Source organism: Erinaceus europaeus, chromosome 21, assembly GCF_950295315.1.
Source record: "Erinaceus europaeus chromosome 21, mEriEur2.1, whole genome shotgun sequence".
In the NCBI taxonomy this organism is placed as follows: Eukaryota; Metazoa; Chordata; class Mammalia; order Eulipotyphla; family Erinaceidae; genus Erinaceus; species Erinaceus europaeus.
This window is the reverse complement of record NC_080182.1, coordinates 20,129,037-20,153,615: the sequence shown is the minus strand read 5'-3', so window position 1 is coordinate 20,153,615 and position 24,579 is coordinate 20,129,037. Positions and strand designations below refer to the sequence as shown.

Here is a 24,579-nt window from a genome sequence, read left to right as displayed (position 1 = left end):
GAGAGAGAGATATTTTATTATAATAAAAGAGGTTAGGTTCCTCTAACCTCTTCACTAAGGTAAAAGATCTCACTATAGGTAAGAGCATTGACTTTAAGCTAAACTCACTGGATTCAATTACTGTCTCTACTAATTGTTAAATTAGTAAATGATCATGAGTAATTTGATTCACTTCTCTGTACCTTAGTTTCCGAATTTGTAAAAATGAGTTTTGTCAGTCATCTCTTATATCAAACAAATTATCTCCAAAGTGAGGCCTGATGCTGGATCACTTGGTAAAGCATACACATTAACTGGATTCAAGCTGTTAGTCCTCAAAACCCAGTGATATAGAACAATAGGTAGATAGTAGTATTTTTAAATCTTGGATAGCTGGGCAGTTCTATTCTTTGTTGAGCTTCCTGTGTTTTGAAGGACTAGCTGGTTGATAACTGGCTCAGAGTACTTCAGTGAATCCTGCCTTCTCCGTGCATCTCCTGTATTTATTTATTTATTTATTTATTTATTTATTTATTTATTTAATCTCCTGTCTTCTGACAGGACAGTTCTGGTGTTTACTCTCAGTGACAGTGCAGTGGGGAAGAACATGGAGGCACACTTAGGGCTTTTAAACCCCATACTATGACTTGGCCCATAGTCATTTACATATTACTTACTTGACAAAGTAAGGCACATCCAGGAACCCAGATATGAGTTTTGAAGGAACACAAACTTTCAGGCTATATAATGTGGGTTTCATAGAAAAATTCATAATTTCAAAATGCTGTAGCCATAAATATTTTCATACTATCAATATAAACTTTAGTATCTAATTTATCCCTTTTCTTGCTCTGCAAAAAGACTTAGGTCATTATTTTATTTGAACTTCTTTTTAATCAATATACCTCTCAGCTCTGGTTAATGGGTTCAAATCTGTGACCTTATACATACAAGGTCTATGCCCTAGCACTGTACTATTTATTTTCCTGAGCCTGCATTATTCTAATTTATATTTTAGTGATTAGCTTCACCACATACTACAAAAAATCTTTGTTGTTCATTAAAAATGCAGTAAATCTACATTTCCTCTTTTTAGCTTTTTATTATCTTTATTTATTTATTGGATAGAGACAGTCAGAAATTGAGAGGGGAGGGGTTGGTAGAGAAGGAAATAGAGAGACACCTGCAGCACTGCTTTACCACTCATGAAACATTCCCCCTGCATGTGGGGACTGGGGTCTCAAATCTGGGACCTTGAGCCCTGTAATAAGTGCGCTCAACCAGGTGCACCACTACCTGGCCCCTAAATCTACATTTTTCTAAATGGTCTTAAACTCTCTGCATATCTCTTAGCCAAATCTCCCTTGCCTTCTTTTTAATAGCCCATGACCCCAGGTTTATTTTTCTGTATTGTTTTATTAGGTGGAGTGATTGTGCCAAGTTTTGTACTACCCCATTAACTTGGGCAGTGCTACTCCACCTCTATCTTGCACCATCAAACACAGAATAGATGTACCTCCCGTTGAAGATGTTCCTGCATGCTCTGGTTTTGATTAGAATTCAGTTGTTGATGGAGACCTGGAAGAACATGGCAGAATTCCCTGTGCTGTCAGTATGTCCAAGTGGCCTCTCCATTGCTAACTAGTAACCAAAGATAAGGGGGTTATGCCTTGGGTTTGTAAAAGCACTTGACAAGTCAAATAAGTCCAGCAAACCATATAAAGTAATAATCATTGCCTGCCATTAAAAAGAAAAGTCAAGGGAGTCGGGCGTAGCTCAGTGGGTTAAGCGCAGGTGGCGCAAAGCACAAGGACCAGCAGAAGGATCCCAGTTCAAGCCCCCTGCTCCCCACCTGCAGGGGAGTCCCTTCACAGGCGGTGAAGCAGGTCTGCAGATGTCTATCTTTCTCACCCCTTCTGTCTTCCCCTCCTCTTTCCATTTCTCTCTGTCCTATCCAACAACAATGGCAGCAATAACAACAACGATAAACAACAAGGGCAACAAAAGGGAAAATAAATAAATGTAAAAAAAGAAAAAAAAGTCAAACAAGACAAAGGACTTCACAGTCCAGGCCAGAGATCAATTGGCTTAGTTCTGCTCAAGCAGAAGTGAAACCGGGGTCAGGGGAGGTGTTTGAGGCATGCAGAATGCACATCTACAGGCTTGTGCCTCCTTGAACCATGCACCTGAGGTGACTCACCTGATTTGGATATCATTGCAGGTGTTCTTCACAGGCAAGCTAGTACTTCTTAAGATGTCATACCCAGCACAGCACTGTAAATTTGATTAAAACTGATCTGCTGCTTTAGCAACTCAGTCAGTCCCAGCAGTTCAATAAGTTGTATGCTTTGGGACTAGCCCTCTAGCCCCTATTCTGTCTTCCCTAATATGTAAAATTCACGAAATTTCACAAAATTCTCTTTCTGCCACCTGGAGATAATTGTATTGTCAAAATGGACAATAACAGATGTCTAAATATCCAGAACACAATTTAGATGGAGTGGAAAGCACAGATTCATGGAGAAAACCAAGATCCTAGGGAAAAAAAAAAAATCCTTGCAGAAACCAGAAAGGAAAACTTCAGTACAGTTCCACCTTTTACTGCTGGCATTTTTCTGTCTAATCTTTACAGAAATGAACACCGACTGAGGTTTTTGCTTCTTCTGCAGACCAATGAAACCTGTAGAGAGGTGGGATGTTAGAGATTCCGACTTCTCATTCGCTGGTGCTGGAAGCAACCACCCTTTGTTTTAAATACAGCTGCCGCTTCTGAACTCCATCCAGCCTTCTAGCTTTTTCTTTTCCTTGAAACTTCTCAGCATGTCTAAAGTATTGCTCTCTTTATCTTCTCCCCCCTTTCAGTGTTCTTTCCTTTCTCTGATGCTTTCAGAAGTTCAGACTTCAGTTTAGATCCACTGGTTGAAAGATATTTTGCCATTTTCTCAGAGCAAAGCAGTGAGGTTTTCCTTAGAGACAGATGTCGCTGAGACAGGCTAGCATTTATCAGATGAAATCAATAGCTGTTTCGTTGCCAGAGTTGGAATCTCTGCAGAGAAATAATTCATTTGAGTTATGTCACATTTGTTAGACTGGGTTGGTATAGTAAGTAGAGAATGACTTCCATTTTCATGTGTTTTATTATTCTTCACTATGCATATGTTCTTGTAACAACCTGAAATGAATGCATCCTACAGGCATTTTTTGGACTTGTTCCATTTGATATTTGGAAATTAATTACTTAAGAAGATTTCATTTTCCCTTGATGGTGTTACTTCTGCATTTATTTTTACAGAGTTAAAAAAAGAGCTCCCTATAAAATTCCCTTGACAAAAGAAGAAAAATCACCACATTTGAGGGAATGTATCAAGTTAGGTGTGAAGGCCTGACTACTCTCTTAATACGTTCACACCTACAAATTAAATTACTAAGGTTTTTTGATACAATAATGTCCTTAGCACCTTCAATTTTTCTGGCATGTAAAATAATTAATTGAACACCTGTCTACCCTAATATATAAAGAACAGAATCTCCAATGTTTGAATGCTAATTATTTAATAGGCCTTGTGTAGTATTAAAAAAGAGGCACAACAATCTAAAGTATATACAACTATTTGCCAATAAGAAATATCAATAGACCGGATCAATGATTTTAGCTACTTTTCTCTGTCTAATTCCAGTCTTCCATTTGATATCAAACTAAATTGGTCAGGTTTTTTTTTATTAATATTTACAACCCCTTTGCTTGCTCTTGAAAATAATTAACCTTTTCTGTAGTCTGTCATTGCAGTCTTTGAGACAATCATATTCACCTTTTATGAATTTTCAAGATTTAGATTCTGCTTTTTATAAGTACTGAGCCATCTTCAAAGCATCAAAAGAAACTTCTCTGCCTCCAGTAATAGAATCTGTTCCATATGTCAGGCTCTGTTCTCAGCCCTTTGTGGATACTAACCAAACACAAGCGGATAGAGCAGGTATTGACATGTCCACTAAGTAGATGAGCACGTGGAGATTTAACGAGTAAACATTATCTGTTGAATGTTTTATAGTAATTGGGAAAGCCTGGAGTAAAGTCCTGACTTCTCTGACCTAAGGTCAATCTTCTCATCCATGTAACTATGGAGCTCAATTAAGTTACTATTTTATTTTGTTTTATGAATAATGTTCAAAAGACTGTGTCCACCCATGGAATGTATGGCAGTTTAGATAGCAAACAGTACATTTTCCCTGCTATGCACTCATGGGTTTCTCTTCCCTCTTGTTTCTTTTAATTTAGTGTCATTACTCCATGAAGAAGGCAGCCTCTTTTCTTGGGATTGGAACTGAGAATGTTTACTTTGTCGAAACTGATGGAAGGTAATGGAGGCAGAATCCGGCATCTTGGTGGGTGGATGGAAGAAATTTATATACTTCAAAAAAACCAGTGCCAATATCTGAGTATTCCTAAATATAAATTAATGTCTCAAATTGGTTTCTCATAGGGGTAAAATGATACCAGAGGAACTGGACAAGCGCATCTGGCAAGCCAAACAAGAGGTAAGAAGGAAGTAAGAAAAAGATGGAGAGAAAATGAATGCTTGTGTGTGGGCTTGTAAGGAAGAAAGCCAGGGAGGGAGAACAAACAGCCAGACCCATTTTTTATGTGTGGGAGAGAGAAGAGAGTGTGTTGTAATAAAAATTGAGAGGCTCATTTACAGATGTTCTATTTCCAGGTGCTTGGCTCCCCATTTCTCTGGAGTTTCTTGGATGTTCTCATTCCCAGGTGGCTGGAGCCCATTAAAACACTGACATCATTGTATTTAGAATTCTTGCCTGAACTTAACCATAAAAGATGAACCTAGCCTCTCCAACAGGGCCCCATCTTCTGCTCTCCTACAGACTGCTGGCTCTGAGAATTCTACTGGCCAAACCAATCATTTCTGGCTTGCTTTCAGAATTTATTTGTTCATCCTCCTGTTATTCCAGATTGCTTCCACCTAAAGCCCATCCATAATCACTAGCCCATTTTGGATCTAGGTCTAGTGTATTACTTCTGGAAGAAAGTCTTCTCTTCCTTAGCTGCCAGAATGTACTAAAGTTGGAATGTCTGTTACAGAGGAAGGCAAGACGTGGCCCTGGTCATCTACTATATGCTAGTTAAGTATGACCCTGGGACCTGTTTTCAGGTAGACCTTTGTCTTACTGCCACTGATCTTGCTTCTTAGACCAAAGGTCTACTAGATTATGTGCACCAAACCCATTGTTTCTTTCCCACCACAATCCTTATTGCTGATGGAGTTTGGGACTACTTTCTCACAACTTCCCAACAAGTAGCAGCAAAATCAGGCCTTACTGCTAAAATTATAGACAGGCTTCTGAGCTGGGAGTTCTCTATCCTCCTAGAATTTTACACTGTTAGAAAGATTCTTTCATTTTTATTTTGTAAGCTTTATTATATTATTTCTCTTATTTACTCTCTATAGCTATAAATTTTTCATAAAAACCACCATATCCTGAGGCATGCCAAATCTCTATATTTGGTTTGACATTTCATATTTTTAAAAGATGCCGATTTTTTTTTTTATAGATGTATTGGCTTCAGGTGTTTGTCCTTAGATTCACACTTTACACCTGTTCTTTTGTTTTTTACATATACCATAGCCATCAGGTAACGATTTTCCTGACTTGGGTAAAATTTACATTGCAACCTGTTTGTTTTGCTGCAAAGCACTGATATTACATTGTTGTTGTTGTTTTTTTTAATCTTCTATCTGTGTAGTGTGTTTTAAAATCTACTTTAATAATTTCTTCAGGAGAACTTTATGTCATTAATTCTTGGTGAGGAATATTGAGTGTGCTTATTGTATGGTACATGATTCTTCATTTGCTTTCTTTTTTAAATTTAAATCTCACATTATGGAAAATTTTAACATGTGGAAAACTCATATAATGAACATCAGTATACTCATCGCTCAGCTTTGACAATCACTATCAGATACTCACCTCTATTTCACCTACACCTTATCTTCTCCCACCAGCACTAGCTTAACTTGACATAAATACCAGAGGTTGTATCTTTTCATCTATATTTCATATATATATCTTGATATATTTATATGCACTCTTAAAAATCAACATATAGTGTTTTCTTTCAAGTCAGTTAAACCTTGGGCTTAGATTCACCCAGAAAAAAAAAAAAAGTTCTGAGGATGTTATGCCTGATGATTGGTTTAGTTTTCACAATAGTTTCAGATGTAGTTGTTGTTTCAAGCATTTAATTTATATTGCTACAAGAGAATAGTACATCAAGTATTTTTTTTTTTTGGCTGGGTTCAATTCCTTGGTCAACCACAATCCATTAAAAATCTGTTAAACAATGACCTTTACTTGAATCCATTATAAAAATGGTAAAAACCACAGAGAAATCAAAGGCTTTAAAGTATTTATAAGAAGATGAAACTCTGATAGCCACTGCATATTTGAAAATATTTTGTGTAGAAGTCTTTAAAATGACAAGCTTGTGTAAGTCATGCAGCTCAACACAATAGAACACAATAATATTTCCACTGAATTTTCTTCTTAATAACATTAGATAGGAGAGCCAAAAATAAAATCTGGAAGATTCAATCCAGATAGCCAAAGTTTAATTTCTGGGGCTGATATATAAAGCTATAGTGTTTAAAAGGTGAGGAAAACTCATTAATAAGCCATAATAGCTTGCATAGAAATTTTCTGACAAATGTCATATCATACAGTTTATGAAGAAAAGTCACCTTAACTAGTTTTAGTAAATCGCTTTCTCTATTCCTTTTACTGATTGATGTAAATCTTCTCTCATTTCACTGGGGTTGCTAATGTGATAAGGACATGATCTGTTGTTAGTTAAGTGTAGGAAAGAATTTCCTAAATTCATGATTCTAAGAGACTCTGTCACCTACTATTCTTGCTGAAGACACATGCGGACTGTATGGCCTCCATGGCAACTGGGTTCATTATACACCATCACTTCAATTTCTCTGCATTTGAATTTATTGATGGGACCCAAGTGCCCTTGTATTGCCTCTTTTCCTCTGAGAAATAACTTCTTTCTGTCCAAGATCAGGTAAATTGGAATAAGTCTGGTTCTAACAAAACAGTCCTTGCAATTTAGTCAGACATGAAGAGGATGTTCAAGAAGAACAGCACTTCAAATGAAAACTGAGGGACAAGTTATTCAACCTAAATGGAGGTAAAGCCATGCTTATAGTCAGTAAACATTCTTGTATGAATTCCTCAGGTATTCTAGAACCAAAGGTTCCAGCTGTTTCCCCCCACATTCCAACTTTACCTACAAATTGTCCACAGGGAGCAACATATCTCCAGTGACATGATGGGCAGGACACATTTGGAAACAACTCTATCAACCCTTTCTATAGTTAGTTGCCATGCAGTCCCCTGTGAGGTCAAGATGCCTTGATTGTTTGGTTGAATTTTTATTTCATTTTTCTCTGCATTCTGCTTTTCCTCCTCATTTTCCACTGGCACTAATTTAACTTTTTCAGGCATCAGTTGCATGAGGAAGAAGACTAGCGGAAGTGAGGCAGATGCTCTTTTCCAGCACATTCTGGTGGATTACTCTTTTGTGGTACTTGCTATGGAAAGTACATCCCAGTGAGGTTATTTAGACCTTCTGATGTCAGGTCTATACCTAAACAACACTGTTTGTTTTGAATCTACGTTCACTTTACAAAGAGTCAAGCAGACAAGTCTACCTAGAAGAGGCAGTTTGTCTCCTAAGCATGTTCCTTTGTACATTGTAAAAGGACAGCAATTCTGGCAACCGTGGAAACCTAATGAATATTACCAAGAAAGAGGCAGAGATCATACAGAATTCTCATCTGTCATTACAGTGATGTTACGCAATTTCTACGTGTGTAGTTTATAGGACAGGAAAGGCTACAGAGAGAAGTAAAAATAGCATAGGTGCATACTGAATTGGGATGCAGAACATCTACTCCTGTAGTATCCTCTCAGTTTCCTTAATCTGTTTGTAATGACAAGAAGCCACATAGAGGAGTTACTCAAAATAATTACTGAAACCAAATGGATACCAGGATGTATAACCTTTATATTTAACACCCTGCTACAGGAAACATTTGGTGGTGAGGGTGACAATTCTTGTGTGTGGGTCCTTCTCACAGGGAGCAGTGCCATTTCTTGTCTGTGCCACATCCGGTACAACAGTGCTGGGAGCCTTTGATCCTTTGGATGCAATAGCTGACATCTGTGAAAGGCATGGCCTCTGGCTTCATGTGGATGTAAGTTTGCCTGTATTACATATCGGTTCAACCTTCTACTCTTGCTATAGCTTTGGTGGAAATTTATTTATTTATTATATGTGTGTGTACATGTATGACATCGGAAGAGAAAGAGAAAATAAGAAAGAAAGATTTACCAAGGCTGCATTGGTCGATCATTTCTGATGTTCAGTTTTGGTTCTGTGCAGGTGATGGAGCCCAGAGCTCCATCATGACTAAATTATGTGCTTTGTCAGTGAGCCAGTTCCCAAGCCCCAAAGTATTCTGTAGTCTTAGAAACTAGTTGTGAGCTCTTTAGTTTACTTTATTTGAGGATGCATTTCTAAGAAGGGGAAATAATTACATCATTTCCTTTAAGGTATAAAGAAGAAAATTACAATAATGCATAAATTCTATTTTGGTTTTCTGGATTTCCTTGTATGACTTCTCCCATGAATTTTCTTTGTTCCCTTAAGGCTACTTCTACGTAGATAACATGGTATAATGGACACATTTAGATTTTAGTCTCCTCTCTTATAAAAAAGAAAGTGGCAAATATGGTCTGTAAAATATCTTCTAGCTCTAAAATGACATTATCCCAATCAACCAAAAACTACAAAAAGCTGAATTATTTAATTGCTTGCTATAATTAAAGGAGGTTTTATCTGGATATGTCATAGATAATTATTTCAGAGGAATTGAAATAAGTCATATTCCTCATAATTTTCTAATTGAAAATTGGATTTTTTTACTAATTAATTTTCCAAGTCCTGGGGTTGTTCACAAACATTTTTCCTCTATTTAATAGAATTCTTAAAACTCTTCTTACCTAGGGTTTAAAAATAGAATCCAACCAGTTATGAATGCTTACTGAGCATCTTTTGTTTTCCTTTTTTGTGTGTAAAGTTAGGCGTTAGTTTGATCCAACCCAACAGCGAAGGTTTGAATTTATTGATAGGACTCTAGGGAGTTTTTCACGGGTAGGCGAGTTATTCATAAATTTCTTACCAGAAAAAAAAAAAAGAAAGGACAGTATTTTTGACATGCTGAGTGGAAGGTAAGTAAGGAAACATTATGTGGGTAGAGAGCAGATACCTACATATAATCTAACAGTTTGGATGAGTTTATGCTTTCAAAGTAAAATAGCTATAATGTAATATGAAGAGAAGTTTTTGACAACTTAAGACATTTAATAGATGTATGTACCTATTTGGTAAAATGAGCAGTAATATGAAGATCTCTGGAATTATAGACTTAACGTGTCAGTGCAAATACTTCAGGTAAGCTACTTGTCAAATGTTGATTGCAGAATGTATATATGTTCACAGTTCAACTTACATAGTATTGATTTTTACAGACTTAGAAGGATAATAATATGGTATGTCCTAAAAGACAATAGAAAGTGAGTACATTTATGACTGTGGAAACAGAAATACATCAGCAATTATACATAAAACGTCTACCCTCATAAAAGTAACATCAAAAATGGATTATATAGTTTATGTAAAACAGAATAACTTCAACATTTTTTAAATCTTTATTTATTTATTGGATAGAGATAGCCAGAGATCAAGAGGGATGGCAGTGACAGAGAGCGAGAGAGACACCTGCAACATTGCTTCACCCACCACTCAGAAAGCTTTCCCCCTGCAGGTGGGGACTAGGGGCTCAAACCTAGGTCCTTGCACATTGCAATACCTGCACTCATCCAGGTGCACCACCACCTACCACCTGGCCCCAAATTCAACATTTTCTAAACTGGAAATGATATTAAAAGGTTTATAAAACTTAGAGTTATGATTAATAAAATGATAACCTTTCTAGATTTTCTAAAATTTAAATATTTTATTTATTTACTTCTTAAAGAAGCACATTCACATAAAATATTTAGGCCACACCTCAGCTCCACAGGGGGGAGTAAGCACCCACCGTCTCTGTTAGAGCCAATTCCTTTAGTACATTAGATAAATTGTTGTCCAATCCAATCTAACAATACAGATATTTATTAAATGCCTACTATGTACAATGCATTTTAAAATAAATGGATAACAATGAACTTCACTTTGTAACCTAAAAAAAAAACTTTTGTGGTATTATCTTTATTTATTTATTTATTTATTGGATAGAAAGCCAGAAATGGAGGGGGGGTGGCGATAAAGAGGGAGAGAGACAGAGTGACACCTGCAACACTGCTTCATCACTTGTGAAGCTTTCCCCCTGCAGGTCGGGACTGGGGGATTGAACCTGGGTCCTTTTATATTCTAACATGTGAGTTCACCCAGGTGCACCACCACCCAGCCCCATAAAACTTCATTTTGTTCCAGTTGCTTACTTGTAGTACTATTCTTCATCTATGAGAACATATTCCAGGCTCTGCTGGAGTGAATGTCAAGGTTGGTCCACTTCTTCCCTGAAGCAGAGTATATAGATGATTCAAAGTTTCATACTCCCAGTCAGTATTCCTGCTTTTTTTTTTAAATAGAAATTTTTACTTATTTACATAAATGGGGAATACAGAGGTAGAGAGAGATAAAAGAACTGGCCAGCTGTGGTTTATGGTGGTGCTGGGATTGAACCTAGGACCTTTATGGCCTCAGATATGAAAGGCTTATTGCATAACCATTATGCTACCTCCCCTCCTATCTCAGGCTTCCTAAATAAAATCTGTCTGTCACCTACTGTCATGCCAAGTGTCAGGCAAAGTAGTAAATAGTGTATTGAAAATGGTGTGCTTTGAATGCAGCCAAATCTTAAAAAAAACAAAATTAATTAAATAAAAACAACTGATTTGCTACTCTCTCTTAAATTCACTCCAATCTTTCCTCTACCCCAACATTTCCCCCTCTGATAAACTCAGTTCAGTTTTGTTATTGATGTTCCTCTGATTTATTTTATCCATTCATTAATCTTACTCTCTCATATTACACTCATTGATAAACTCATCCAGTGTTTGTTGTTCTCCTTTTGGCTTATTTTACTTTGCACAATCCCCTCACATTCCTTCTCTTCTTAGGCTCATAGAAATTTAGTCTTTTTTTTAGCTGAGTATTATTTCACTGTGTGTAAATACCACATTTTCTTTATCTACTTACTTATTCTACTTCTTTCTTTATCTACTTCCTTATGGTGTAGGGCGCTCAGATGCTGCAGGGTCTTGAGTCTCTCTGTCCACATGCAATTCAAAGAGTTAATGTCTCAGTTTCTTGAAGGTGTATGAATTTAAACTGCAAGGATCCAAGTGGGGCTATTTATCATGATGAGATTCTGTTTTCTTAAATAAAACACAAGATGTAAATTTCCTTGAGTGAGCTGGGGAGCTAGCACAATTGTTATGGAAAGAAGGCTTTCATACCTGAGGCATCTTGAGGTTCTAGATTTGATCCCTAGCACCACTTTAAGAACCCAAGTTCAATGGTGCACTGCATCTTTCTCTGTAACTCTGTAATTAAAACGAATAAATAAATGTTTTTATTTTTTAGTTCCTGGAGTACAAATTGATTCACATCAATTTAAAGTATCCCATAAGGTAGACAGAAATTGTCACTCAAGTTTTCTAGGACAAGCTGGGTAACAAATAGTAATAACTTTATTTTGGTTATATAAATATCTTGACAGGCCTCTTGGGGTGGCTCAGCTTTGATGTCAAGGAAATATCGCAGGCTTCTGCATGGCATTCACAGGTAAAGGTAGTTTCTCGGGCATAGAGCCTTTTATTTCCTCAAGGAAATCTCCTTAGACTTTGACCACTTAAATTATATTTTGAAAAAAAAAATCAAAAGCAATTGTATTCATTCATTCATCCATCCATCCATCCATCCATCCATCCATCCATCCATCCATCCATCCACTTGTTTCTAGAGCACCATTCAGTTCTGGCTATTTTTTTGCAAAGAATAAAACCTGGGACCTCGAGCATACAAACCTGTGCATTATTGCTGCATATCAGCCAGGCCTTAAGTCCCAAGTAATGGTTTTTAAATTGTCCATGGTGGGAGATGGGGGGTCAGGGGTGGTAATCAAAGCTTTGCAAAAACCAAAATAGTAGCCAAACAACCTGTCTCTATGACCTTGGCAGAACTGTGATGATTATCCTTGAAGGTGGAGGGAAGAGACACACAACCTTGGTGGTGGGGGTGGGTATTTTATAATTTTGTAAATCACAAGAATCAGTACATAAGTAAGTCAAAGTAATTGTTTTGCAAAACAAACAAACATACATCTCCAAACTTTCCAGTTTCCACTCAAACAAGGAATCTTATGGAACACTGTCTTTATTATGAGTATTAGATGTAAATCCTGCTACTAATAGCCTTCTTTCGCCCATTATAAACTCCCACCTTTGCCATTTCTTTAACATGGCAGGGCTGACTCTGTGGCCTGGAACCCACACAAGATGCTGATGGCTGGAATTCAGTGCTGTGCTCTCCTGGTTAAAGACAAATCTGTGAGTTTTTCTCTCATGCCCTTGGGGTATGCAGGGGGGGGGGTTAAATTACCTTGCTTTCAGAGGACACTTTGTGTTTGTTTATTTGTTTGCATTTCAATGCCTTGAGGCAAATACAGAGGAATTCTCTGGTAAATGTTGATGGTATAAAAAGGAAAGCTAAATATGCCCAGATAAAAGATTTTATGTTTCTGCTCAGGTAATTTTGTGAATTTGATTTAGGTATTACATAATCTCATTAGTTACAGCAAAATGGTCTCTCTCACCCTCATTTGGATTAGATTTTGAAATTTAGTTTTAAACATTGCCAAGATTTTTTTTCTCCTTGATTAAGTCTGGGATTTAAGTTATCTTGAAATTTCTGCTTGCTGAGAAAGTGGAACAGATGTGTGTCATACATTAAATTGAATGCTTAATATGCTTAGCTAGGGTTTAACAGCCCCTTTATGTGGGAAGATGTTAGTTCTGGGCTGATCATTGAATGCTGATTTATTAGGGGATTTCCAGTTAGGAGTGATTGTTACTTATTTATTTTAACACTGGGAAGATTTGGAAACTAGTTTGTATTTCTGTGAGGCAAGTGGCAAAAGTTACAGAGCTTTTCCTTGGCTGAACATAAATCTCCTATGTTTTCTGCAGTTTAAATAAGGATGCTTGTGGGAAGTGGCCCAGGCTGAGAAGTGCAGCTTCATTCTTAGAAATGCCGCCTCAAGATCTGTGTACAGCATGTGGTCATTTTTCTCATCCATCTGCTTATAATTTTTTTTTCCCTCTTAGGGGACTCCCTTTGCCAATGCTAAAGTCATTTCCTCCTTTTTCAGAAATTTTATTTCAAATGGAAACCATCTATATACAACTTGAAATCTAGTCTTGCTTGTGCTGTTACAAATCTCTCTCTTTTTAAATGTGATATATGAATGTTAGTGCCTTGTGTGATTTTCTGTGACCAAACAAACTGTTTATCAGAAAGAAGGGATAGATTCTACAACTGTAGATATAGATACTCTCAGAAATACAAATCTATTTCTTAATGTTTTGATCGAATTGGCTGCAGTTAACTTATTCAGTATCACAGAACTTATTTCATTTCAGTTTTTAAGTCGTAGAATGACTTGAGTATTATAACCAAAGGGTATTTTAGGATTACTGTATTACCATTTTTAAATCCATGAACATACTCAGCTTGACTGTAGTTACATATGTAGTTACACAAGAGAATTAGGAAGAAGCCAGGCATTTTTTTTTCTCCTGATGCAAGACCAAAAGCCTGTCAAGCATCCTGTATGTACCAGGCATTTCACACCTGCTTCTCCCCAACCAACCAATATGAATCACATCCTCATCTGTGGAGTGATGCTCTTGGGAGTGGAAAATTTAGACTTAAATTGGTATGACTTATTTTTGTAATAACTTGCTACCTTTTATACATTCTTTTTGTTAAATGATATCTGAGTGCTTTATCCAAGAACTGATTTCCATTTGTTTGGTTTTTTTAATATTTATTTTATTTATTTATTCCCTTTTGTTGCCCTTGTTGTTTTATTGTTGTAGTTATTATTGTTGTTGTCGTTGTTGGATAGGACAGAGAGAAATGGAGAGAGGAGGGGAAGACAAAAAGGAGGAGAGAAAGCTAGACACCTGCAGACCTGCTTCACCTCTTGTGAAGCGACTCCCCTGCAGGTGGGGAGCCGGGGTTCGAACCAGGTTCCTTATGCCGGTCCTTGTGCTTTGCACCACCTGCGCTTAACCCGCTGCACTACAGCCCGACTCCCACTGATTTCCATTTGTGTACTTGAGACAATTTAAAATTTTCTGGACCACCTAACTCTATAAACAGTTTAATGTTTTATATTTTTTAAAGGATTCATTCTTGGGTCTGAATAAAAATAGTAGTGCACTTATCTACTCACATGGCAGGAGCTAAGAGTTTTGGAAAATCGTATTCATTGCACAAAGAATTAAGCACTTTCAAAAATTGTTTATTTTTTGGAAAAAAGACTTTTTTCAAATTATCTAGAATATTGGTTAACGAAGTTTTGTGTTGATAATTTTTTATCTCCTTTTTTAAAATTTTATTTCATTGGGGGTTAATGGTTTACAATATAATCCTTAACATATAGGCATAGCCTCTCCTGATCCCCTGATAGGTGGCTAGGAGATACACCAGGACTCCAGTGTCCCTTCATCCTTCCCCCTTCCCCAGAATCCTTTGCTTTGTTTTGATACATTGAACACAGTCCAAGTTTCACCTTATGTTTCCCCTTACTGACCTATATTCTTAAGTTTCACCTGTAAGAGAGATCATTTAGTAATTTAGTATTTATTGTCTTTCTTCTGGCTTGTCTCACTCAACATGATACCTGCAAATTCTAACCAGGACATTACAAAAAATAAAAATGACTACATCATTTTACCAGCAGCATAATATTCTACTACATATATGTGCTACAATGTTCTTAACCACTCATCTGTCATTGGCAAATTTGAGCTATTACAAACTGTGCTGCTATGAACATAGGTATGCACAAGTCTTTTCAAATAGTTTTCTTTGTTTTCCTTGGGTATAGTCCCAGGAGAAGGATTGCCGGATAATAAGGTAGGTTGATTCCTAGTGCTCTGATAAATTTGTAGAATGGTTTACATAGGGATGGGGCCAGTTTTCTCTTTAGTATCTATTTTCTGTCCCATTCTTTTTATATAATTCAGCCAACTAACACTACCTAATTTCTTTTTCCTTTTTTCTTTTCTTTTTTTTTTTTTTTTTTGCCTCCAGGGTTATTGCTGGGTATTGGTGCCTGCACTATGAATCTATTGCACCTGGAGGCCATTTTTTCCCATTTTGTTGCCTTTGTTGTAGTCATTATTATTACTGTTGCCATTGATGTTGTTTTTGTTGGGTAGGACAGAGAGAAATGAGGTGAGAAGGGGAAGACAGAGGGGGAGAGAAGGATAGACACCTGCAGACCTGCTTCACTGCCTGTGAAGTGACCCCCCCTGCAGGTGGGGAGCCTGGGCCTCAAACTGGAATCTTATGCCAGTCCTTGTGCTTTGTGTCACGTGCACTTAACCTTCTGTGCCAGACCCCCTCTAGCTAATTTCTTTTTTTTTTAAATTTTTTATTTAAGAAAGGATTAATGAACAAAAACATAAGGTAGGAGAGGTACAACTCCACACAATTCCCACCACCCAATCCCATGATAGCTTTCCCATTCTCTAGCCCTCTGGGAGCATGGACCCAGAGTCGTTGAGGGTTGCAGAAGGTAGAAGGTCTGGCTTCTGTAATTGCTTCCCCGCTGAACATGGGCGTTGACTGGTTGGTCCATACTCCCAGTCTGCCTCTCTCTTTCCCTAGTAAGGTGTGTCTCTGGGGAAGCTGAGCTCCAGGACACATTGGTGGGGTCTTCAATCCAGGGAAGCTTGGCCAGCATCCTGGTGGCATCTGGAACCTGGTGATTGAAAAGAGAGTTAACATATGAAGCCAAACAATTTGTTGAGCAATCATGGATCCCAAGCTTGGAATAGTGGGGAGGAAGTGTTAGGGAGGTACTCACTGCAAACACTAGTGTACTTCTGCTTTCAGGTATATATTTTGCAGTAGTTTAGTTTCTGTGAGAGAGAGCTTATGTGCACACGTATCTAGCTAATTTCTTATATGAATCAGGCATTGTGTTGATTCTGGGTTTATAAAACACTTGTATTTCACAGAGTTTTTAATCTCACAGAGGGAACCATGAATAAATTATATATATTTAATTCTTTAATCTTTTGACAAATCCTTACCCTCTCTCTCTCTCTCTCTCTCTCTCTCTTCCTCTCTACAAGAACACTACTCAGCTCTAGCTTATGGCGTTGTGAGAAACTGAACCTGAGATTCTGGGGTCTCAGGCATACGAGGCTTTGCATAGTCATATGCTATCTACTCCCAATGAATTCTCCCTCTCTAAAAAAAGATACTACTGATTATATATTGTACAGACATTTTAGTCCTTTGTTCTTCTGCCCTTTAATACTGCTATAATCAGTTTTCCTTGCATATAAAAAAATCACTATATAGCACAAATATGATTGGCATGGCTTACAGAAAGTGTGAATGGAGGAATTTGAGTCTTGCTGTCTACTAGATGAGAGTACTCTTTCAGCCTTTTACCTTGAATGCAATTGTGTGAGAACATGAAACATGGAAACTTGATAGCAACCCCAGAAGCCAAACACAACAAGCCTAATTTGAAAAGTGAACAAACAGAATGGCTGAAGAGAAAGGAAAAAAGTCTTGGTCTTTGATAGTTCCTTTGAAATGCTGCACTAATTCTAAAAGTGTCTACTAAGAGACTACTTTTTTTTTTTTTTTGGCCATGTAATGTGATTAATAGTCTTTATTGCTTAAAGTACTTTCATTGGGCAATCTGTAACTTATAGCCAAGAACATTTCTATCTGATACAGAGAATAAGATGGTACTTAGAGGCTATATAGCAGAGAGACATGAGATGTTTCAGATGGAAGGAACAGCCAGTTTAAAGTCTTTTTTTTTCTTTTCTTTTTATTGGATAGTACAGAAAGAAACTAAGTGGGGGGGTTGGGATGGGATACGGAGTTCTGGTGGCGGGAATTGTGTGGAATTGTACCCCTTTTCTATGGTTTGTCAGTGCTTCCTCTTTATAAATAATAAATAAATAAGTAAATTAATTAATTAATTAAAAAAAGAAACTAAGGGGAAGAGAGAGACATAGAGAGACAGAGACACACAGAGAGAGAGCAAGACAGAGAGAGAGAGAAACCTGCAGACCTGCTTCGCTTGTGATGTGTCCTGGGGAGCGGTGGTCTCGAAACTGGATCCTTGTGTGGGTCCTTGTGCTTCATATTATGCACACTTACATAGTTACAGCACCGCCCAACTCACCCCCCCAACACACAAAGTCTTTAATAATGGAAAAATCTTTTAATGTAAGAAATGGGAATAAGAGCATGGTGTGCTAAGGGCAGAGTATAATGTCAAAACTGGAGGGAGACTAACAATTAGTTGTGTATAGAACATGTAGGCTCTTAGAAATCTTTTAATGATTTTAGACTTACTATTCAGAATAATGGAATGATTGAAAAAATGGAATAAACTGAAACTAATTTCATCCAAGACAGTAAATTGGAAAAAGACCAGAGTGGATATAAGATTCATTCTTATGAATTTACAGGGCTAGCAGCGTAGCTCACTTGAATAATGTGCTTTCTTTGTCAAGTCCACAAGCCAGGTTTGAATCCAACCTGCATTACACAAAAGGAAACTTGGTGCTGTGTTATCTTTCTATCTATGTCTGGTTTTCTACCTGAAAAAGCCAGATTGGATCAGTAATGCCCCAGTAATGGAAAAAGAAATAATTTATTTTACTCCAGCAAGAATTTTTGAATGGAAAGCTTAACATATGAAGCTTAACATATTTTTAGTTAAGGACCAGCATAAGGATCCCGGTTTGAGCCCCCGGCTCCTTACCTGCAGGGGAGTTGCTTCACAGGTGGTGAAGCAGGTCTGCAGGTGTTTATCTTTCTCTCTCCCTGTCTGTCTTCCCCTCCTCTTTCTATTTCTCTCTGTCCTAACAACAACGACATTAATACAACAACAATAAAAATAACAAGGGCAACAAAAGGGAAAATAACATTTTAAAAAAAGATATTTTTAGTTATCAGCTACACAGATCTGAATCACAGCTATCTCTGGTCTATAAGGAAGAAACAAGTTCCATGGCTGATTCTCTTATTACTGTTTCAAGAACTAGATGATGAATGGTCATGTGCAAAGAAGTGGAGAGTGATAAAGGGAAAGAATAAGTGAGATCTATTTTGATTTTTAGCATTGGCTACATTAAATCTGTGATCCCTGCAAGGTGTCCAAGTGAATAATTAGAGTCTAGATATTAGATAGAAAAGGAGACTCCAGTGAAATATGAATCAGAATGGCCAGAAAAGTAGTAAGATGATCCAAAAGAGTAATACTAATGGAATGGAGAGGGACATTATGCATATAAATATCTTTCATCTTTTATCATATCTGTCTGTCTATCATCTCTCTAACTTATCCCAGAGTTATCACTGGGGCTCAGGGCCTGCACTAGGGAATCTACCACTCCGGGTGGCCATTTTTCCCTTTTTCTTTCTTTCTTTTTCTTTTCTTTTTCTGTTTTATTTGCAGGTGGGGAGCAGGGCGAAACTGGGTCCTTGGTTATTGTGTGCACTTGACCAGATCTCCACCACCCCGTCCCCATAACTTTCATCTTTCTTAAACCTTTAATGCCACCTCCTTCGGAAGAATCACAGGATTTTCATCTCCCCGTTTCTCTTTATAATAGCTTCTAAAAGTCATCTCATGGTTTGCACTTATAATTTCTCATGTAATATCCTTTGCTTATGCTAGAATGTAAGCTATGTGAGGATAGGGACTATGCCTTTACACTCACTACATATTCCCAGTGTCAGTGAGTATCAGTCATTCACTGAAAAATGAAAAAGCATTACAATTCATTGAAAATTTAATGATTACACCAATTAAACATCTTCAGATATATATCTGTCTTTATGTCAGCAAGGAGTTTTTAATTTCTCCCCTTTTCCGAATTATTATTGTTATTATTTTTTGAGCATGCTGAAATAACAATGATTACAGTTATAGTTAATGAGCCTTAAACGGCCTTGGCCCTAAAAAAGGGCTTACATTTGCCTCCAGCAGTAACTGATAAGTAGTGATTTTTATTTGGCCTTACTTCTGCAATTAATGTAAGGGGATAACTGTAGTTAAAAGAAAGCAAATTACTTAGTGAAAACACTTCTGCTAAGGGAAAACTAATTCCCTCATTTGTACCGTCAAAGCCCTGACATCCACAATGCTGTTTTTCTGATAGACTAGCTGGTGATGTTTGCATTTTTAATTTCCTGTATTCGGAAAGAGCACTGCATCAGAAATACAGCAGCCCTGCTGCTCTCAAAGTTGTACTATTCCTGATCCTTTCTACTTCATACAAAAGAAACAAAGGCAATCGGGGATTTAAAAAATCTCTCTCTCATTATAGATAGGTTGACTTTAATTGTCATTGATGAATCTACACAGCTGTTTTGGATCAAAGACGATTTTGACTCTTTGATCTAAAATAAAAGGCAATCTATTCTAAGGATCAGTTGCATAGAGAAAAAACTCTCAATATTGGCTTTTTGTTTTCACTGCCAATTAGATTCATTTTTTAATCTGACAGCGTGTGAGACGGGCTGCTCGGATGATCTTCTGAGCACAGGTTGTTCCTCTCTATTTCTAACGGCCTTTTCCACCTAAAAACTCACAGGAACTTTCTCTTTACTCAGAAGCTGCAATTTAACAGATGTTTTAAAGAAAGAATATGGATTTTCAGTTATTTCCATTTTTATATATTTACTTGAGACTGTATTCATCATAAGCAAATAGGAAAATTGAAGAGATAAAGATGAATAAGAGAAATAGGTTACAAATACAGATATTTAAATGTGTTTCTATGCATATATATGCTATCTTAAATTATAATATATATATATATATTTAGTATATGCTGCTTAGTAAATTAGTAAACATTTTTCTTTGTCAACATGATATGTTAGTAGTTGTATAGGATTCAATAATTTTCATATACTATAATTACTTGATCACTCCATATTCTGACCAATTAGACTGTGTTAAAGTTTTGGTTAGTTTGGATTTGTTTGCTAAATATGTATAAACATCATTTACAGTTCCCTTAGAAAATATTCTAGAGGTAGAAGAGAAAGGATAATTTCCCAAAATATTTTTAATATAGATTTCCTAAATTTTCTTCCCAAAATGTTTACCTTTTGATTAAGTGTGTTGTGTGTGTGTGTGTGTGTGTGTGTGTGTGTGTGTGTGTGTGTGTAATTTTTGACATCGAGGGTTTCTAACTTTTTCAGCTCCGTAAGTAAAAACATTTATAAACCCACATTTAAGGATACACACATAAGCATTTTCCCTTCTAACTTTATCTGCTGCATATACTAACTTACCTATCAGGGGTCTTCCTTGGATAGGGGTATTGACATATCCTATTCTGAGCTACCTAAGTTTCAAGTATAAAGCTTTGTAGCTTGCAGTTCTTTTCATTTTATCTTCACTATAAAGGAGACTCAAAGCACAGACTCTTTTTTTCTCTTTGAGGAAGAGAATAATAAAGAAGTTTAGGAAATTTATTCTATAAATACTCATTGAAGAAATGCTATCAGACAAGTACTGGATATAATTGGAACAAACAAAAACACAAAAAGTAAAGCACCTCCAGGTTTAGTCACCATCACTACCATATACCAGAGCTGAGCAGTGCTTTGCTTGAAAAAAATGGGGAGTGTGGGGGGGACAGGAGCAAGCGATGGTTCACTCGGTATAGCACATGCACTGTTACCATGTACAAGGGCTGAGTTCATGTTCCTGGGCCTCACCTTCAGGGGAGTAGCTCCACAAGCAATGGAGCAATGCTGCAAGTCTTTCTCCTTTCTGTCTTTCCCACTCTGTATCTTGGTCTCTCACCCTCTATTTACAAACAGCTGTGGCTCACCAAGAGCCGCTTTGCCATGTGTACAACCAGATCTCCACTGCATTGGAGGACACATTGGTGCTGTGGTCATTTTCACTCTCTTTCTACCTCTCTATTTCCTTCTAAAAAAACAAACAAGCAAACAAACACTGGGTGGTAGCACAGCGGGTTGCCCAGGTGGCGCTAAGCATAAGGACTGACTAAGAATCTCGGTTCGAGCCCCCCGGCTCCCCACCTGCAGGGGAGTCACTTCACAGGCATTGAAGCAGGTCTGCAAGTTGTCTATCTTTCTCTCCCCCTCTCTGTCTTCCCCTCCTCTCTCCATTTCTGCCTGTCCTATCCAACAATGACGACATCAATTACAACAATAATAAAAATTAAGGGCAACAAAAGGGAAAAAGAAAAAACTGACTGCAGGTAGCAGTGGAATCATGCAGGCACCGAGAGCTGCAGCTATAACCCTTGTGGCAAGTCAAACTAAACTAAGCAAAGCTAAGCGAAAATAATCTGTCTCCTAATGTGGCCCCAAGAGAAGGCAAATCATTTTTCCTGGAACATTGAGAAATTTGCTCTTTCACTTCCCATTGATTTATATCCTGAATAATTAATTTTGAAAATGACAATTATTAGATGACACATGTAAAATAAGGCAAAAAAGGAAAAAAGAAAGAGAAAATATATCAGGAAAATCACCTGCTTCGTGGAGATTTCTTTTTCATGCTTTATCTCTTCACTGAGTTACTATGAATGTATCATTGGATGGTTTGAAAATACTAAGCAATCTCAGTTTTTAAAGACACTTTTGTTTCTATCATGTCAGAGATATTCAAACTTCCCCCTAGACTTATATTATGAATTTCTTTGGAATGACAGCTCCCTAGCAAATGTAGCAGAAAAAAGAGGAGGAAGGTAGGTGTTTGAAACCAGTAAGATTAAAAGAAGCATTTGACTTGGAGGAGAGGCATCAATCTCCTGTGCTTAATGCTGCCAAAATCATTCCTCATGCCATGGATGCATTTGCTAGAGCTGAGAAATTGCTTCATTCTTAGCAAGGCTCAAACTACACAAAACTGGTGGAAGTCATCATATTCCTAAATTCAGTTCTTAGTCCTAAATTCACACATGCCAGAATGACGATCAGCTTCTCTCTCCTCACATTCTCCTCTCATAGGTAGGTAGGTAGGTAGATGATAGATAGATAGATAGATAGATAGATAGATAGATAGATAGATAGATAGATAGATCTGTTTTAACAACTATAGTAAACAAAAGCTTCTTTTCTTTTCATGAAGTCCTTAGAAATGTGTACATATGCATCATACTAGAAAACCACAGAATGTTGTAAGTTGTAGCAAACACTGCATGTCTGCTCCCTTTTGCCATGAGATGACAAGATGTAATAGTTATTGCTAGAGTGGCACATGTTGAGAATCCATTAAGTCTCCAAACAATCAAATTGGATTTTTTACTTTATTTGTTGGTATTGCAATGAAACATTGATCTTAAAAGTGGAGCCTGCTCCATATTACAGAGCCCTGCTTTCTATGACCCGTTACTTGGATTCAGTTGTGTGACTGACTCCAAGGGATGCATTGGTACACAATCATGAGTGTGTACTCTGTTTTCTGTAATTAATTAGCCTGTACTTATAAATGGTTGCAGGTTCCAACAGATTCCTCCAGGGACTGTTCCACAATTCTTGGAACCCTCATATTAATGGAGTCTACTGGGAGACAAAGGGGTCTTAGTCATTGCTATAGCTTGCTCACTATTTAGAACAAAGGAGGACCCTACTGTTAATCTGAAAACTGTTTTCTGAAGTGATCTATGTGCTTCTTCCCAATACTATTAAGTGGTAATAAGCTTTGAATTTTATAACCCCAGTATAAAGTTGTATGATTTTATCATCATAATCCAATCTCTTTCAAGGCCCAATGAGTGAGACATCTTTGTAGTATGTGGGAATTTTCTCCTCCTCTTCCTCCTCCTCCTATTCCTTCTCTTCCTCCTCCTCCTCCTCCTTCTTGTTCTTCTTCTCCTCCCTCTTCTTCTCTGTCTCCTCCTTCTCCTCCTCCTCCTCCTTCTTCTTTCTTCTTCTCCTCCTTCTCCTTACTCTACTTCTTCTCCTTCTTCTTCTTCTTCTTTTCTTTTTTTGGTGGAGACAAAATCGAGAGGGAAGGGAAGGGAGGCTGGGGAGACCTACAGCACAGCTTCCCCACTTATGAAGCTTCTTCTCTGCAGGTGAGGGCTGGGGGCTTGAATGCAGATCCTTGTTCATGGTAACATCTACACTCAACAGGGTACACCACTGCCCAGCCTGATTATTACCTTTTTGACAAAGTGTAGAAATTCCTTTTTTTTATCCATAAGGTTTGATATATCCATTATCTCTTTATATACACTTCATGTTGACACTTAAAATAATCCTTAAACTGTGCCAAAATGGGCCTTTTATGTACAAGTTTCAAAAGCCAATAATAAATCAGTGAATCATGCTCTCCCTTTCCAGAAACCATAGAAGGTTATTTCTGTTTTAGTATCTAATGGTGCTCTTATTTATTGGAGACTGGACAAGCAGAAGAGAGAGACTTGCTTTTCTCAGGTTCCCTAGGTCCTCTCTTGACCCCTTCTAATGAACAGAATGACATTCACAATCTGCTAATTTGTGAGCTGGTTGTGGCTATTTGTAATGTTGGATCCAACACCTTGGCCAGCAGCTTCCCAATTTCATCCTTGAGTACTTTCAAAACTCTTGGGTGACTGCCACCTGGTTTTACTGATTAGGCTGCATTTATTTTGTCAGTTTGACTTAGATGAGTTGGGGTTCTGCCTACTCTTGAATTTAATATCTTCTACAAATACATTTTCTGTAGAAGATTTAAAAAAAAAAAGCCAGTGTTGCTGATATTATTCCAGGTACACAATTCATTCTTCATGGTAGCTACCTCATGTCAGTATGGGATCCCAACTTTTGTTCCCTTGCCATTCATTCATTACAGATGTCAAGTTTATTAAGAAATACCCAAATGTATATATAGTCTTTGTTTTCTTTTGTCATCTCTCATTTAACAACAAAAAATAGTAGCTGAAATGTCCCATAAATAGTAATAATTGAATTTGTTCTATAAAATTTATTAGAATCAATGAATATGAGAACTACAGAAGTTAATATAAGAAAATAAAAAACATAAGGATAAAGACATTAAAGGAAACTTAAAATGGAGCTAGTGGGGAAAAAATCATGCTATAATTAGCATGCTACACCTGCTTCAGTGGGTAGGCTAAAATTTGGTTTTTGTAACCTTTTTAAGTACTCCAAACAGCTGTCATTTATCTTACTTTTACTTTACT

General features: G+C 37.2%; 1 protein-coding gene across 4 annotated transcripts in view; it reads left to right on the top strand.

Annotated features, from left to right (window-relative positions):
* GADL1 (glutamate decarboxylase like 1) overlaps positions 1-24,579 on the top strand; it is a 439,849-nt gene that overhangs the window by 260,767 nt on the left and 154,503 nt on the right. For 3 of the 4 annotated variants that reach the window (XM_060180480.1, XM_060180479.1, XM_060180481.1), the window contains 5 exons: positions 4,256-4,335; positions 4,461-4,515; positions 8,139-8,255; positions 11,850-11,914; positions 12,597-12,678. In XM_060180480.1, coding sequence (XP_060036463.1) covers positions 4,256-4,335; positions 4,461-4,515; positions 8,139-8,255; positions 11,850-11,914; positions 12,597-12,678 — 399 coding nt within the window. The remainder of the gene's footprint in view (positions 1-4,255; positions 4,336-4,460; positions 4,516-8,138; positions 8,256-11,849; positions 11,915-12,596; positions 12,679-24,579) is intronic. The other variant, XM_060180482.1, reaches the window with a different exon arrangement.